Raw genomic sequence first — 15460 nt, 5'->3', positions numbered from 1 at the left:
TATACTTCTTCCTCATCATTTGTGGTGCCAGGAAGTCAGGTTCAGTTTTACTTCGTGGTTACCAAGCCGGATCCTGGACTTAAAAGAGGTAGGAGAGTGAAGGCAAAAAGAAGAACTGGTCCAGGAAGCATTAGAGATTGCAAATACAAAGAAAAATACTGAAGCAAGTCATTGTACCGCAAGAGCTAGGAAATACAACCAAGAATGCAACTAGCTTTTACAATGCATGATGTGCAAACACTTCCGTACTCTCCAAGCAGCACAAAAATATCATCCTTTCTCATCTTGGTATTTTTGAGAAGCCAGGGGCAAGCCAAAATGTTATTTTTCTATACACACAATGTAAAATTGCATATAACTTAAGTCTGCTTCTGTAAGATACTGTCTGGGATCGAGGGAATCCCCTATCTTACCAGGAAGCAGCTGCCGAGAAAAGGTCACTGGGGGAATACTCTCCTTTAAAAAGCAGCTCACAGTTGATCACCAGTGTCTCAGAGCAGTCTATGGAGCAGCATGGGACTATAGAAATAGCCAGCGCAGCTCCCAGCTGTTCACAAGAAATCTTTTCCCCATTAAAGCAACATCAAATAAAACCATGGTTTATTTGAGCCATGGTTAGTTTGTGAAATCAGGATTCATATCACAGACTATCATGCAAATCCTGGTTTGCCTCAACAAATGCTTATGCTGGGTTCATTTCCTTCACTCTGCAGCCTGGGAGGACAACATCCACCCTGAGCCTGCTGGAAATGTGGGGAGGGCGGAATATAAATTGAAAATAAATAAATAAACATCAGGGGACAAGGCAGAATAAAACCAGTATTAAGCCAGGATGTGTGGGGATCATATAACATGTAGTATATGATATAGGTGAGGCTAACCATGGTTAAGAAATCAAATTCAGGTTTACCCAGCTAGCCAAACTTAGGCCCTTTTCACACTCGGACTCGTTTCATCTGTTCTGCTTCCCATGTCTGCAGGAGTTTCACACTTGCAAGATAGTCATGGGACACAGTACCAATGTATGTCCGCTGTATCTCCAATTTCCCCTCCTGCGGATATACCGCGATGCTATTTTGAAGCCACTGCCAAGTCGCGGCTGGCCTGATTAATGTCAGTGTGAACTCTATATTCCCCTTCTACTTCTCCCTCCTCTCCTTATCCCTGGAAGCTGGTTGGTCTGTGCGGAATTAACCACTTCTACCCTCCTCAGCTCTCTGAACTTCTTTTCGGCCATTTTTTTCAGTAAAGTGAGGTAAGGTTCATAAGGCTGCTTCTCAAAGTGACAGGAAGGGAAAGAAGAAGCAACATTTTAACCCTTTCCTGGTTTGGCATTTTAAAAAAATAAATGAGAGTGGTGCATGTTTTCCCCCAGAAGTCTGCCACCAATTGCCTCTCCAGTAAGCGAGGGACAGCCCAATCAGCAAAAGCAGGGTTTCCCCCCACCCCCAACATTGCAATGTTACTACGCATGCTCAAAGCTAAAAAAGAATTGTGACATGAATTGCAAAGCCCCGAAAGCCCAAAACTGCACCAAGGCTTCAAAGCTCATCTAAAATGAAAAACAAGATGCCAAATTGAAACTGCCTCAGACAGTGTGGAACGTGGGAGTGCCATGCCGAAGCCACTGCGATCGAGGCAAATGCTCATAAACGATGGTTTAAACCGTAAGTGCAAAAAGGACCTTAGTGGAGTGGTCCACATTCAGATAACAACACTCGCCCACTAGTTTAATTAAATCATGTTTTCACATGATATCTGAACGGAGCCTGTGCTGGGAATGGCAGCTTGTCATGGAAAAGTAAGGAGTAATATATACCAAGAGGACCTCTCTGTGCACAACGATGGCAGTGGTTTGGACCCACGGTAATTAAGGTACATAAGACAAGCACTGTCAAGGAGCCAAGGGAGCCAAGAGTAGCTTAGGACACCAAGAACGTACCTGCCCAACAGCTTTTCATACTCTTTAACAGTGCAATCCCAAGCAGAGTTATACCCTTCTAAGCCCACTGGCTTCAACAGACTGAAAAGGGAGTTAAATTTGCTTAGGACAGCAACTCTTAATAAGTAGACTGGGAAATCCCCACGGGCCACTTACCATTTTCCACATATGGATGAAAGGGAAGAACTAGAGCCAGGATGACCCTGCCTCTCGTCGGCTCCAGTACGCTTCTGATATCTTTTAATACGGTCAATGGTTGATCGCAGCGGTCGAGCAGATTCAAGCAGCTGATGACGTCGTACTGGAACCCTGTGTTCTGCCATTCGTTGATGCCAAGCACTCTGCAGAGAGACAGGAGACTTACAACCGATCACAGGCAGATTGTTTATGCCCCATTACATGCCCAGTGATCTGGGGCAGGCAGGGTGGCTAAGAAAAGGGTTATGGTCTTGCTCGTGAACCTAGGCTGCCATGCCTGTGACTTGCCTCAGGAACATGAGTTTAAATAAAATTATTTGGCCAATGGGGTCTAAGAAATCAGAAAGTTGCCATCACATGACAGGACACAGTCTGTTGCCCCCTGTACAGAGATGATTCTGGTAGCCGCTGCATAATAACTCAAGCTTTCTTTTGCAGGAAGGGAGATTTCAAAAAAAGATTAACAGCAGGGGCAAGTTACAAGTCCCCAAGACTGTGGAGAGCCGTATGAGCAGTTCCTGTTAAGAACAGGCTTCTCCACACAACTGAACACAGGACCGTCCTTTGCCACAAACCTGCTCTGCTGCTCAACATATCAGTTGCCTTAATGTCTCTCGTTAGCGCACGGCAACAGAAGAAAGAGCCCCACTTTCCTCCTGTACTGCAACACTAGCTTCCCAGTGTTGGCGTCAATAAATAGTTGGCCAAGCCTGCCCCTTTAAGCCTTGGCACTCTGGGATTTTTCAAGTCCACGCCCCCCCGATCATGCAAGGAGCAATCTGAAACAAGCTCGAGAATTCTTGTAATTATAAAGCGATGAGAAAGTAGTTAAGCAACAATACTGTGCCAATATAGACGGTCCTGTTGACTGCTCAGCACTGTTTTCTACCCCCTTGGTCACTTGGTTATCTTGCTACCTAAAAACATGATGCTGTATTTTGTCTACTACACATTCCAGGGGAGGGGGTTCTTTACCAAGTGGTAAGACTTTCCCATATTTTCCATGGGGCAGGGACGGTCATCTGTGCCGTAATGTGCAGCTAGTAACATGGAATGGACAAGTTATTCTCCTGAGCTGTAGAGGTCTTGCTTTAGTGAACTGGTTGCCTTCCCTTCCTTTAATCCACAGATTTCAGATTTTACTTTTATATTTCTGTATTTTGAAAAAGTTCATTAAAAAAATTATATTTGTTAACAGTTCATCTCCCCTGCTTTTAACCAAGAGACTGTACCCTAATATCTGTCTACTGCACTTTTAAACCCACCCTTTCCCAACAGGACTGTACAGAGCTCCTCCTTCCTATTTTATGGGGGTCTATACACCTGTAAAATAAGTTGGGCGGAGGGGGGGGGTTGTCACCCAGTGAACTGCAGGGCTAAGTGGGGCTGTGAACCCGGATGTTTCCAGTCCTGATCACGCACACTGACTACTTCACCACTGGCTTTCTTATCTGATAGATGATTTTATTATGTCAAGGGTCCCAAAGAGCCAAAATGTAACAGTCAAAATAACACCAGCTGCACACTGGAAGGATGGGAAGAATTAATGCTGCTTCACTCCATAGCAACAGAAGAAGTTGGTAACTAGGGGAGGAGCATCAGCAAACTCAAAACATTAGAAAATGAGTCTGTGCTGCAGCACACATGCTAAGAAGTGAGCTTATTCCTACAGCAGAGCCACTATTTGGCAATGGTTAAAGCACCGGGGCCTTAGTTGGCTGTATTTGTCCACTGCACGTTCAGTTAATGCCAATACCTGTATTTCTTTTTCTGCAGCTGCCATATCATGGTTTCAGACAACTCAGTGGCATAGATTTCTTCAAAATGAGGGCTCATGACTTTTGTCACCTCTCCATCTCCAGCTCCTAAATCAAGAAGCCGACGGGATTTCCAGTCTGGGTTTATTTTAAGCAATCTCTGAAATTGCTCTGGAGAAAATACAAACATGGAACCTCTTCCCAGCAACCTGAATTTTGAAAAAGACAGAGAGAACGTTTTTTGGGGTGGGGTGGAGCAGGCAAAATTTAGAAAATGGATATAATGTGGGGGAGGGCAGATGTTAATAACAGGGATCCCTTAATTGTGATTAAGAGACTGCGAGCAGGCTATAGGATTATGCATTCCCTCCCCTCCACAGGGAACAGAAGAGCAACACTGCCAGATCAGACCAAAGGTCCATCTAATTTAGTAGTGTACAAGATGCTGTTTGCCAATGGGTTTCTTGGCACCTATTTGCTTGCTATACAAAGCATCTCTTCCCCAAAGTGAAGAGACAGCCCTGGTACTCCTCTACCTACTTGGAACAAGAGGGGCTTCACAGGAACCTATAGCGATCTCCCATTCAGAGACAATTGTTCAATCTAAGCATGTGTTTTACTCATGAAACTGACAGGTGGGCTTTCCGGTCACAGGATGTTGCAAACACACACAAAAACATGAAAAAAGGACACTGAAAGGTCTGGGTTAAGAAAGTAAGGACAAAAAGGGGAAAGAATGAAACACTCAAAACAAGAAGGGGGAAAAAAAGATTTTAAAAGAGGGGTTGAAGGTGATATGGTTAAAGCAGCAGGAGAGGAGATTAATATTTTAAAACGGCATAATCTGGCGACTGAGCAGCAAAGACCACAGTGGCTGTCTGTGGTTCCCTCGTGTGACAGGAAGGATCACGGAATAGAAAACTAGCCGTTTATTAAGGAACCTGCAGCAGCTGACGGCTGGGGTCTCTACAGGGCATGTCAGCAGCAGCTCTGCCTGTTTGACTTTGAAGGTTCAGTGCTGGAAGATTACAATCATCCAGGGGGATGAAAGAGGAAGCAGGAAGGGCAGAGAGAAGGAAATAATTGGTTAGAAAGAAAGAGAGAGAGACAAGTGGGGGGTGGGGATGCAACACATAAGGCAGGCCTATCCTAGGAATGAAAATGTGAAAATTGGGATTGGTACTCGTGTGTCCAGGCTGCAGAGAAGTGAACCATGATCAAGGGGCAACGATGATGAAATGGGATAAAGCAAGCAAGGAAGCAGCATGAGTTGGATGTATGTGGGAGAAATGGGCTGGATAAAACTACCTGTTACATTATGATAAAAAGGTGCCAGGGAAAGCATTCAGTCTCAAGCCCCTCTCAGTTTTAAGGCCAGACCTGCCCCCGGTCCCCATTGGTAAATCTCAGCCTCCACCACATAATTGGTTCCAGAGTATTATCCCCTGAAGGTCATGTGAGAAAGCATTCAATGTGTTGGAAAGCTTCTGAGCGGAAGGGAAATGGCATGAAAGTGTCACGGGAGGAAAAAAGATACACTAAGAGGGATGGCACGCTCTGGAGGAAGTGTCAGCTTTAGAAATAAGGCTGGTTCACAAGGTAATCTCTTGTGCACATTTCTCTGAGAGACGGGAGTTATTTGCTATTCTTTGATCAAATTACATGGCAGGAGAGCCCAAAACAAAGTGGCAATGCAATACTTTCATCAGTGCACAAACGAGGATGGAGGAAGTTTGGGTCTTAGGAAGGGTCTAGCACTCAAGGAAATTGACCTCTGCTTAAATCAGGGTGATCTAGACGCAGCCTGCCCACAATAACCTCAGAGGATGCTGTACTAGCAAATCTTTTTCCTCCCCCAGAAACTAGACTAAGTGATGTTACTTGTTACTAAGCAACGGTAGATCAGCCCCCCAGTTCCTCTGATCAGCCTAACCCCTGATCAGTAGGGTAATGAGAGGAGGCTGGTCATGTGTGCCAGGATTGTATTGATATGCAAGAAAATGGTATAAATAGAAAAAAGAGAGCTTTTCTTTGTAACCATAGAGTAAGAGATAATTTTATAATTGTATTTGCCTCAGAGAAAGTCAGAAGCCTTTTCTTTCTTTCTTTATATTTCTTTTATATTATATTTTCTCTCTTTTTTTCCTGTACTTCCTTTCTTCTTTTTTTCTTATTTTCTTCTCCTCTCTTTCTGTCCTTCTTCTTCTTTTCTCTATTCTTTCTATGTTCTATTTATTTTATGTTAATTTTCCTTATTTGTTTATTTCCTGTTTAAATAAAAATAAAAACTTTTTAAAAAGATATGCAAGAAAATGGTGCACCTTCCAGGATGCAGCATGCATGCCCCATAGCTCAACCTCGTGCCACATATGTGCCACGTGAACACAAGAAATTACTACTTTATGCCAAGACAGGCCTTTCCTCCATCAAGGTCAGTCCTGTCTACTCTGATAGATAGAGGCTTGTCAGGGTCTCAGATAAAGCTCTTTCACTTGCCTATTATTAATTCCTTTTTGTCTTTGCCTGTCCGACCCTGTCACCACCACCATCATCACTCCAGTGCCCAGTGGTTGGATGGCCACGTCTTTTCTTGATCTGGCCGCCGTTCGGACTCCCCTCATGATGTGGACCTCTGCTTGGTGTCTCCTTGTGAATTTGAGCACCCCAAGTCAGAAAGGTCCCCATTGGTCAACTTCAGCCCCCAGGACATGTCGAACAGCAGTGACTTCTCCCAAGAGTTGACCAAACCTCTAGCTAACAGGAAAGGCCCGAGGGGGCGCAAGCTACACCCTCTTATTGATGAGGCTCCGCCTACTTCATTCAGTGAATCATTGCCCACCCTCTCAGACTCTGACATTCTGCCAGCCACTGAGGAGTGTCCTTCCATTATTAATTCCTTTAACTGGAGAGTTAAGAGGGAAAACGGCATGGTACAGACCAATCTCATCAGATCTTGGAAGCTAAGCAGGGTTGTACTTGGATGGGAGACTACCAAAGAAGACTCTGGAGAGGAAGGCACTGCCGAACCACCTCTACTTCTCACTTCCCCTGAAAGCACCCTGCTGGGGTTGCCATAAGTTGGCTGCAACTTGACAGCATGTGCGTACTTATGTACAGTTTTGGGGTGGCTCATAAAGCTGAAGAAAATTTGTCAAGGACAACAAAAAGGGGAGAAAAACACCAACCTCGGAAACCGAGGGAAACCAGGGAGGTTGGAACAGGGAAACATTAAATTGTAGCAAATAATTAAAAATATGAGTTAAAAACTCCAGTATAAAGTTTAATTAGAAAGACATGTATTAGATTTAAAACATCATATGGTTCTATATATACGTACTAAAATATAATCACTAATATACAGGTATAATAATGCAACTCATTGCCATATGGACAGAACCAATAAAACTAGATGCGTTTCGGCCCAAAGGCCTTCCTCAGTGGTGTGAAAATATCACAGATAGCACCCAATCAACAAAATACATAAATTAGACATACATGGCTTAGCACACAATGAAAAGGGAGATAAAATTGAAAATAACATGGAGTGAATTCCTTAGAATTCTGTCCCAGAACAGCATCAAATAAAGTCAGGGCAATGTATCATATTAGGATTTTTAATTCCTTTGCCCATAAATTTTAAATAACCAGGTTAGGGATCACAGGTGCCCGTTGGTGGTGGACAATCTCCCGATGGTTTGCTTTCTTGTGTGCCGGCCACTGGTCACCAGTGGAGGTTTTGGACCACCTGTGGAGATTGCCTGCCATTGGCAGGCACCCCAGGAACACACGCAGCATGCACGCTCCGAGGGGGCATGACGATGTCACTTCCTGAAGGGACATCATGCTGGCCATGGGCATGCTCCTGTGCTTCACTGAGGCCAATTTTGGCCCCAAACGGGTCAGAATTCACTCCTCGCAAAGTGCGGAAGCATGTCCACGGCCAGCATGACAACATCACTTCCTAGAAGTGATGACATCACTTCCCAGAAGGGATGTTATCACACAAGTGTGGGAACGTGCACAAAGAGGAGGCTGCAGAAGACACAAGGTAAGAGCCAGGTTCCCCCTCGCCCCTGCTGGGAGGGTATACAAACCTGGCAAGAATATGAAATTCAAGAAGCGGTGTGGGATGCCAACCAAAGATGAAACAGATGAAATTATGTTTATGTTTAATTTACGTAATTTATTGATGGGGTCCTATCTGTGATATTTTCACACTACGGCTTTTGGGCTGAAACACATCTGGTTTTATTGGTTCTGTCCATATAGCAATGAGTTGTATTATTATACCTGTATATTAGTGATTTTATTTAATTTATATACATCATATGTAGAACCATACAATGTTTTTAATCTAATTTATGTATTTCTAATTAAACTTTCTACTGGTGTTTTTAACTCATGTTTTTAGTTATTTTTTACAATTCATTTTTTCCCCTGTTGTTCCAACCTCTGGCATTGCTGGTATAATGCTATTACTGGTAATAATGGCAGAGCTAGTCCTTTCATACTGATGTCCAGGAAAGACCAAAAATAATTCACTGCAAGGAAGTCTAGGAAATGCCCTATTTGAATGGCCTCACATTTTATATACACTAAGAACCATCTTGGAGACATATGAGAACACAATTCCACTTACCCATTGATGGACGTCCTAGACATAAACAAGCTAAAAACGGAGGAGACGAAGGAATGATAAAGCTGAATAAACAGCCAGCCCGATTTCTCAATGCTGTTGTTTAAAAAGATCTGTGTCCCTTGGTCAAGGTAACTCTGGACAAAGATAGGCTGAAGGGATTCACACAGCTGCTCTGTATTGCACACATACCACTATAAAGGAAACACATACAAATACATTAGAAAGCAATATTATTCATGTTTCAGAGCTGCTAAGCTAGGTGCATGCAACTACTTTTTAGAATCTTGGTTTCTCTTGTAAAGGAGAGCAAGAATGATTCTCTGTGTGAGTAGACTTCCAAGACATGATTCTGTGCATGAGTAGATTTCCAAGATTTCTAAGATATAAGCTTTCAAGAGCCAAAGATCTCTTTAACGAAGGGAGCTTTGATTCTCAAAAGCTTATGCCCTAGAAATCTTGTTGGTTCTTAAGGCGTTGCTGAACTTGAATTAAGGAGGTGGGGTGTTGTGGCTCAGTGGAAGAGCGCCTGCTTTGCACATAGAAGGTCCTAAGTTCAATCTCCACCATTGCCAGTTAAAGAGGGCCAGGCAGTAGGTGATATAAAAGACCTCCCTCTGCCTAAGACACTAGAGAGCAGCTGTTAGTGAGAGCAGTGATGACCTTGATGGATGATGGCCTCATTCAGCATTCATGTGTGAATCTTGCTCATATATGTATGTCTACTTCATGATGAATAATATCCATTTAATTGTAATACACTATATACAAGTTAAAGCAGCCGTAAGAGACTGCACAGTATGCAGTAAATAAGTGTCTGAAAACTACACACGAAGGGTCCGCCATTGTATTTTACAATTATAATGCAAGAAAAAGCTGTAGGAGGGGAAAGAGAAATTATTCTTGAGCAGGCTGACGTCTTTCCCTCCCGCTCTCTTACCTCCTGGAACATACTACGTCCTCATCAGGACACTGGAGGGGTATTTGGGGAGGTTGGTTTTCATTTACAAAGCCGTATTTTTTTAGCACAGCTGTGCAAGTCCTCTGTATAGATAGGAAGCCCATCTCTCCAAGCTCTGCCTGCTTTTGCTGCTTTCGTTATTGGCCAGGGGCAGGATTTACTGTCAGATACTGAGATTCTGTGGTTGACCTACTGGATTTGCAGACATTTGGATTTTTACATCCAGCACAGCAAACACAAGGAAAGTTCCCCAAAACTCCACTTCCATCTACAGTATTAAATCTTTCTGAACCACTCTTACTCATTCTGCTGTCACACGGAGCATGTAATCCCGCCTGTTTCCTATGACATGCATCAGAGGCCTTTCTCCTCATACCTGTGGTAATGGAGGTGAGGTGTGTGGTGAACAGCAATAAAGCTTTTTCAATAGTGGGGCTGGCCATAGCTTTTGAATGCTCTTACTGGTACCCAAGGAACCCTTGCTGACTTTTGCTGTCTGCATTTCAGTGCCAGGTGAAACCTATTTTGTTTCATTCCACTTCTCAAGATTTTTAAAAATTAAGTTTTATGTAAATCCTCCTGGGTTGGTTTAAATTAGATCAGCTTTGTGACAGCCATTCTGATTTACATTATTAGCCATTCACACAAGCACACATGAATCTGCCTTATACTGAGGCAGACCATTGGTCCATCAAGGTCAGCATTGTCTACTCAGACTGGAAGCACCTGTCCAGGGTCTCAGGAAGAGGTCTTTCAGCATCATCTGCTACCTGATCCTGAAACTGGAGATGGCAGGGATTGAACCTGGAACCTTCTGCATGCAAAGCAGATGCCCTACCACTGAGCCACTGCCCCTGTTCTATCCTATGCAGCCCCTATTCTATCCTATGCAAGAGTTACTCTGCATAGTATTACATGGCTAATTGTTAAGCCTTTTAAAATAAATACTGCTATTTATTTGCTCACTGTGTATTATTAAATTAGTGAATTTATAATGCAGGAAGAATCTATAAATAAGTAGTTTTGATTAACTTTAAAAAACTTTTCAGTATTTTCTTTTTAGGAGGAAAAATACATTTAAAAAAATCTCTCCGTATGATTTAACTCTTTATGCTGCTTAATAATAACAATAACAATAATATTTGATTTATATACCGTCCTTCAGGACAACTTAATGCACACTCAAAGTGGTTTACAAAGTATGTTATTATTATCCCCACAACAAACACCCTGTGAGGTGGGTGGGGCTAAGAGAGCTCCAGACAGCTGTGGCTAACCCAAGGTCACCCAGCTGGCTTCAAGTGGAGGAGCGAGGAATTAAACCCGGCTCTCTAGATTAGAGTCCTACACTCTTAACCACTACACCAAACTGACTTAAAAGCAATCCTCATCCAGTGCATGGAATTACACGTCTTAGCACTTTTTTCAATGGGGGCCAAAAAACTCAACCAATATTTGGCTGAAAATTTATTAACCTCCTGCCACAGGGCTCCCGATTGCTCTGGTTGTGTTCTTCAAGAAGCATTTACTTCCTCAACCCTCTTCTGTGCTTTTAAGTGTGTGTGAGTGGGGGAGGGATTGGATCTTCCCAATTTACTAGTTACTTAAACAGGTTCCAGTTAAGAAGATGTTTCATAAGAAGGCAACTATTCTTTACACACAAGCATGATCATTCTGAATTCTAGCCTCACTATCTCAGTAGTGAATTACCTTGCAGTGATAAAGAGCTGGTATTACCCTGCTGAAAGGTAATCACCTTAAAGTTCCACTGATTTTGATGGGGAAACACAGGCGGGGGGGGGGGTGAAACCTGGAGAAACTGGGGTTTGGAGAGGGAAAGGACATTGGCGTGGCATAATTCCACAGAGTCCACCCCCCAAAGCAGCCATTTTCTCCAGGTGAACTGATGTCTGTGGCCTGGAGACCAGTTGTAATTCCAGGAGATCTCCAGCCACTACCTGGAGACTGGCAAAGCTACTAAAGGTAACAATGGGTGTTTATAATAACAACAACATTCAATTTATATATCACCCTTCAGGATGACTTAACACCCACTCAGAGTGGTTTACAAAGTATGTTATTATTATCCCCACAACAAAACACCCTGTGTGGTGGGTGGGGCTGAGAGAGCTCCCAGAAGCTGAGACTGACCCAAGGTCACCCAGCTGACTGCAAGTGGAGGAGTGGGGAATCAAACCCGGTTCTCCAGGTTAGAGCCCTGCTGCTCTTAACCACTACATCAAACTGGTTTATTGTTTAATTCAAGATTTTTGCAGATTGTGTTGCTTTTTTAAAAAATCAGCATCACAAACTAAAGAGGGCAATGTAGGACTAGAAGGGCTGAGAATGTCACACAGTCAGAGACTGAGGAATATATAAACCCTGTCATGAGGTACTGCAGCTTTCGAGGGGTAGCACTGAACATGACAGAGCACTACATTGCTTGAGAAAAGGAGTTTAACAGCCTTTCTTTTTGCCTCCCCCTATTCTATTTCCCACAAGCTGCCAATTACCCTTTTAAGAGGATAGACAGATTGGACCTCTCTCTGATGGGGCATGATGTTTCATCCATACCTTCTGTCCCATCCTCATTAAAGACTGAGGCTCAAACGGGTGATTCAAGATTCTCCAATCTGTACTGCTTAGTTCTGCCCTGTTTTGGCCCACCCCTTGCCTACACCACTATTCACTGTGGTTCTATCGAGAGTGTTTCGGGTGGGTAGCCATGCTGGTCTGCAGTAGTAGAACAACATTTGAGTACAGTGGCACCTTAAAAACCAACAAAGATTTTCAGGGCATATCTGGAAAACTATCTTGGTCTTTAAGGTGCTACAGAGGGGTGGGCAAATTGCGGCCCGCGGGCCACATGTGGCCCGCTACAGAGTTTTTTGTGGCCCGCCAAGACAGTAGAAAAGTGTGATAGGGTACATTTGTCTCATTAAACTGATTCTAAAATTAAATGTGCTTGCAGCTATAGATGATATGAAATTAGCACAATAAATAAATTGAATAAAACTACCACTATTTTATTTAATTTATATTTATTGATTTTTATGATACAATTTATACCTTTTCGGAAATGCAAAGCTAACTAATAAATGCAATCATTTTAAAAGGTGCGGCCCTCCGCTAACCTCCGCTCCCACAAAGTGGCCCCCGAGCCAAAACAATTGCCCACCCCTGTGCTACAGGAGTTGAATCATGATCTTATCAAGCTGCCTTTCATCATTCTGTATCTCTGAACAACTCAAACCCAGAAATGAGATGTGAGGGTTTATGTTTCCCCATTCATGGGGGTGGGGGGGGTCTTCTTTTTACAATGAAAAGCTCCCCCGTCTTACTTCCCTATGACTTAGGCAGGGGAGAAATATGCTTCAAATGACAAAAAGAAGAGTAATAAGGTAAGATAGGAGTCTGCTCTTCTGCTCCCACATGTTCCCTTCAACTGAATGAAGCCAAACCCTTCCGCCCCCACCTAAAATATGAGCAAGACAGACAGCTGAACGACAGAAGCTCCTATCACCTCTAGCCTGGTCCTCAAACAGCGATACTGTTGTTAATTTCACAACCTTTCTTTCTCATATTAAAAGCATTTTCTTATGACAGTGATCCTCAAAACTTTTTGAAGTGGGGCTCACATTTAAACTTCCTTCCCAAATAAATCCCAAAGTATTATCTTCATGCTGCTTTTCCACTTTCCAGGACAAAATGCATAAATCTTGACTCATTTAACACTGAACAAGCGTTGTGTTTTTATTTTTCATCTTTGATATCTTGAAATATATAGCAATATTGAGCAACAGGCTGGAGAGAGTGATCAAATGGCTATTTTGCACATCGCATGGAGACAAACCCATATTTGCCAAAAGGGACACAATCGACAGGAGTGGCAGCCGACTGCACCTTTTGGTTGAGAGTATTTTCCAATGCATATAACTATAAATGAGCGAATGCAAACTGCCTTTTATATTTTTAGGCACAGACTTAAAAATATTAGGTATACCGTTTTAAAAAGTTAATGCGCAATATGGCTTGCACTGCTTTGGTTGAAGAAACAGAATTCTGCGAGAAAGATGAAGGAAGAAGACCAAGGGGAATGCATTGGTTCAATGAGAAGCCAATATAAGGCAAGAAATTTCATCTCCTCATGTCGGAAGGCTAAGTCTAGGAAACAATGAAGAAGAGGTTGACTAGATGCCTTGACCAATACTAAGTCATTCTATCACATGTATCCCTCCATCCTCAAGAAGAGCCGAGGGTGGTAGACATGGTGAGTCTTTATTTCATCCCACACCAACCCTCTGAAGTAGGCAGGGCTGAGAGCAACTAGCGTAACTGCTGGGGCTCGGACTCAGCTTTTAGCAGCATCAGTCCGGGACATGACATTCATCAACTCCTGTGCACAACTTCCTTCAGAAGGAGAATCACAGTGCAAGAATGGGAAAAAACAAATGGATCTGCTTGCTGATCAGTGCTTTGTTCTACTGAAAACTTATCAGACAGTTGAGTTTGTTGAACCAGCTGAACCTATTGATGCTGGAAATCGGGTTTCATCAAATGTGGTTTTCCTTTTTTGCTTCATAATGATTACACACACACCACCTCCAACAGATACAGCCCATGGAAATAGGGTGAAGCAAGATGAGGTAAGGACAAACTTACAAGGGATGCTAAGGAATTGCGTAAGATCAAACAGAAGGAGTGAGTGGGCACAGAGAATTTGTTCCTGCTAAATTAAGCTGGCGAATTAAGCTTTGTTGGTTAGCTTGCTTGCACACAGTTAAACACACTGTCTTTCCAGCAACCAACAGGTTGGAGCGTATATCTTGGATCAAGTGAAACAATTAAAATTAGCCAACAGCTTTCTGGAAATCCTATACACACAAGTAACCTGTTCAAGAAATGTGGCTGCAACAGGAAGTGAGTACAAGTATCAGTTCCATGGCAGAACTACCAATTCAAACTGGGGAGCAGTAATGATTTTTCTATCATTATGGAACCAGAAAAAAGACACTGCTGCTACAGGGAAGTTGAGAAACCTGGGTTCAGGTTCCCCCCGTTGCTGGTTTGCCACTGTTCCCATTCCTTAATCCCCTTTCCATGCTCATCTCAAACTTTATTAGTTGCCTGCAAAGGAGTTGCATACAACACTGAAACATGCTACCATACCTTACCAAAAGGCGGCCCAACAAACAAGGAAAGCCTCACATAGTTCAGATTGTTTTCCCCTATCAACTGTATTCTTCGTTTTGTTCTTCAAAAATCTTTGTAACCCACCATCCCCAAATAAAAATGTGGAGAATGCCAAATTATTCCGAATGCTTTTGGTCATCACAGGGAAGCTGGAGAATGTTAGAGCTACCTCCACCGCATAGGTCAGCAAGGAATAATGCAAAAATATTTCTGGTTCTTCGGCATCAATTTTTAGGCGCCCAAGCTAATTTCCGGCCCAGAGAGGATACATACATATGAAGACATACAAAGCCACTTTCCAATGGTCTATCAAGGTCAGTCTTTTCTACTCAGACTGGCAGTGGCTCTTCAGGATCTCAGGTGGAGGTCTTTCATATCACCTACTACCTGCTCCTTTTAACTGGAGATGGTAGGGATTGAACCTGGGGCGTTCTGCATGCTAAGCAGGTGCACTGCCACTGAGCCACAGCCCCTCCTCAAGATGCATCTATCCCCTAAAATTTTCGAGATAGGCATAAACTTACATACATTGGGTCAGGAAGGACCAGGAAGTAGTCTATTCCTCCCCATCTTACTCAATCCATGATTGCTTAAGTTATATTACAAAAGAAATGAAGGCATACACCTCTGTGACTAAGGGAGTTCCTCTTTTTGAACAGAGACCATGTTTGTTCTCTCCAGCTGAAAGGCTAACAGTGCCATCCGAAGCAGAGCTGCAACATTCTAATCCAACAGAAGTCAGTGTCAATTCTGCTTAGCAATACATTGTAAGT

The 15460-nt window shown here is 43.1% G+C and overlaps 1 protein-coding gene across 2 annotated transcripts in view; it reads right to left on the bottom strand.

The window, feature by feature from the left end:
• The window catches only part of METTL9 (methyltransferase like 9), a 28168-nt gene that overhangs the window by 10560 nt on the left and 2148 nt on the right, over positions 1-15460 (bottom strand). For both annotated transcript variants that reach the window (XM_054992259.1, XM_054992260.1), the window contains exons 2-4: positions 8537-8727; positions 3897-4106; positions 2099-2283 (exon numbers count right to left, since the gene is read on the bottom strand). In XM_054992259.1, the coding sequence (XP_054848234.1) occupies positions 2099-2283; positions 3897-4106; positions 8537-8727 (586 nt within the window). The remainder of the gene's footprint in view (positions 1-2098; positions 2284-3896; positions 4107-8536; positions 8728-15460) is intronic.

The sequence above is a fragment of the Eublepharis macularius genome, chromosome 12, assembly GCF_028583425.1.
Source record: "Eublepharis macularius isolate TG4126 chromosome 12, MPM_Emac_v1.0, whole genome shotgun sequence".
In the NCBI taxonomy this organism is placed as follows: Eukaryota; Metazoa; Chordata; class Lepidosauria; order Squamata; family Eublepharidae; genus Eublepharis; species Eublepharis macularius.
This window is presented reverse-complemented; position numbering and strand designations above follow the sequence as displayed.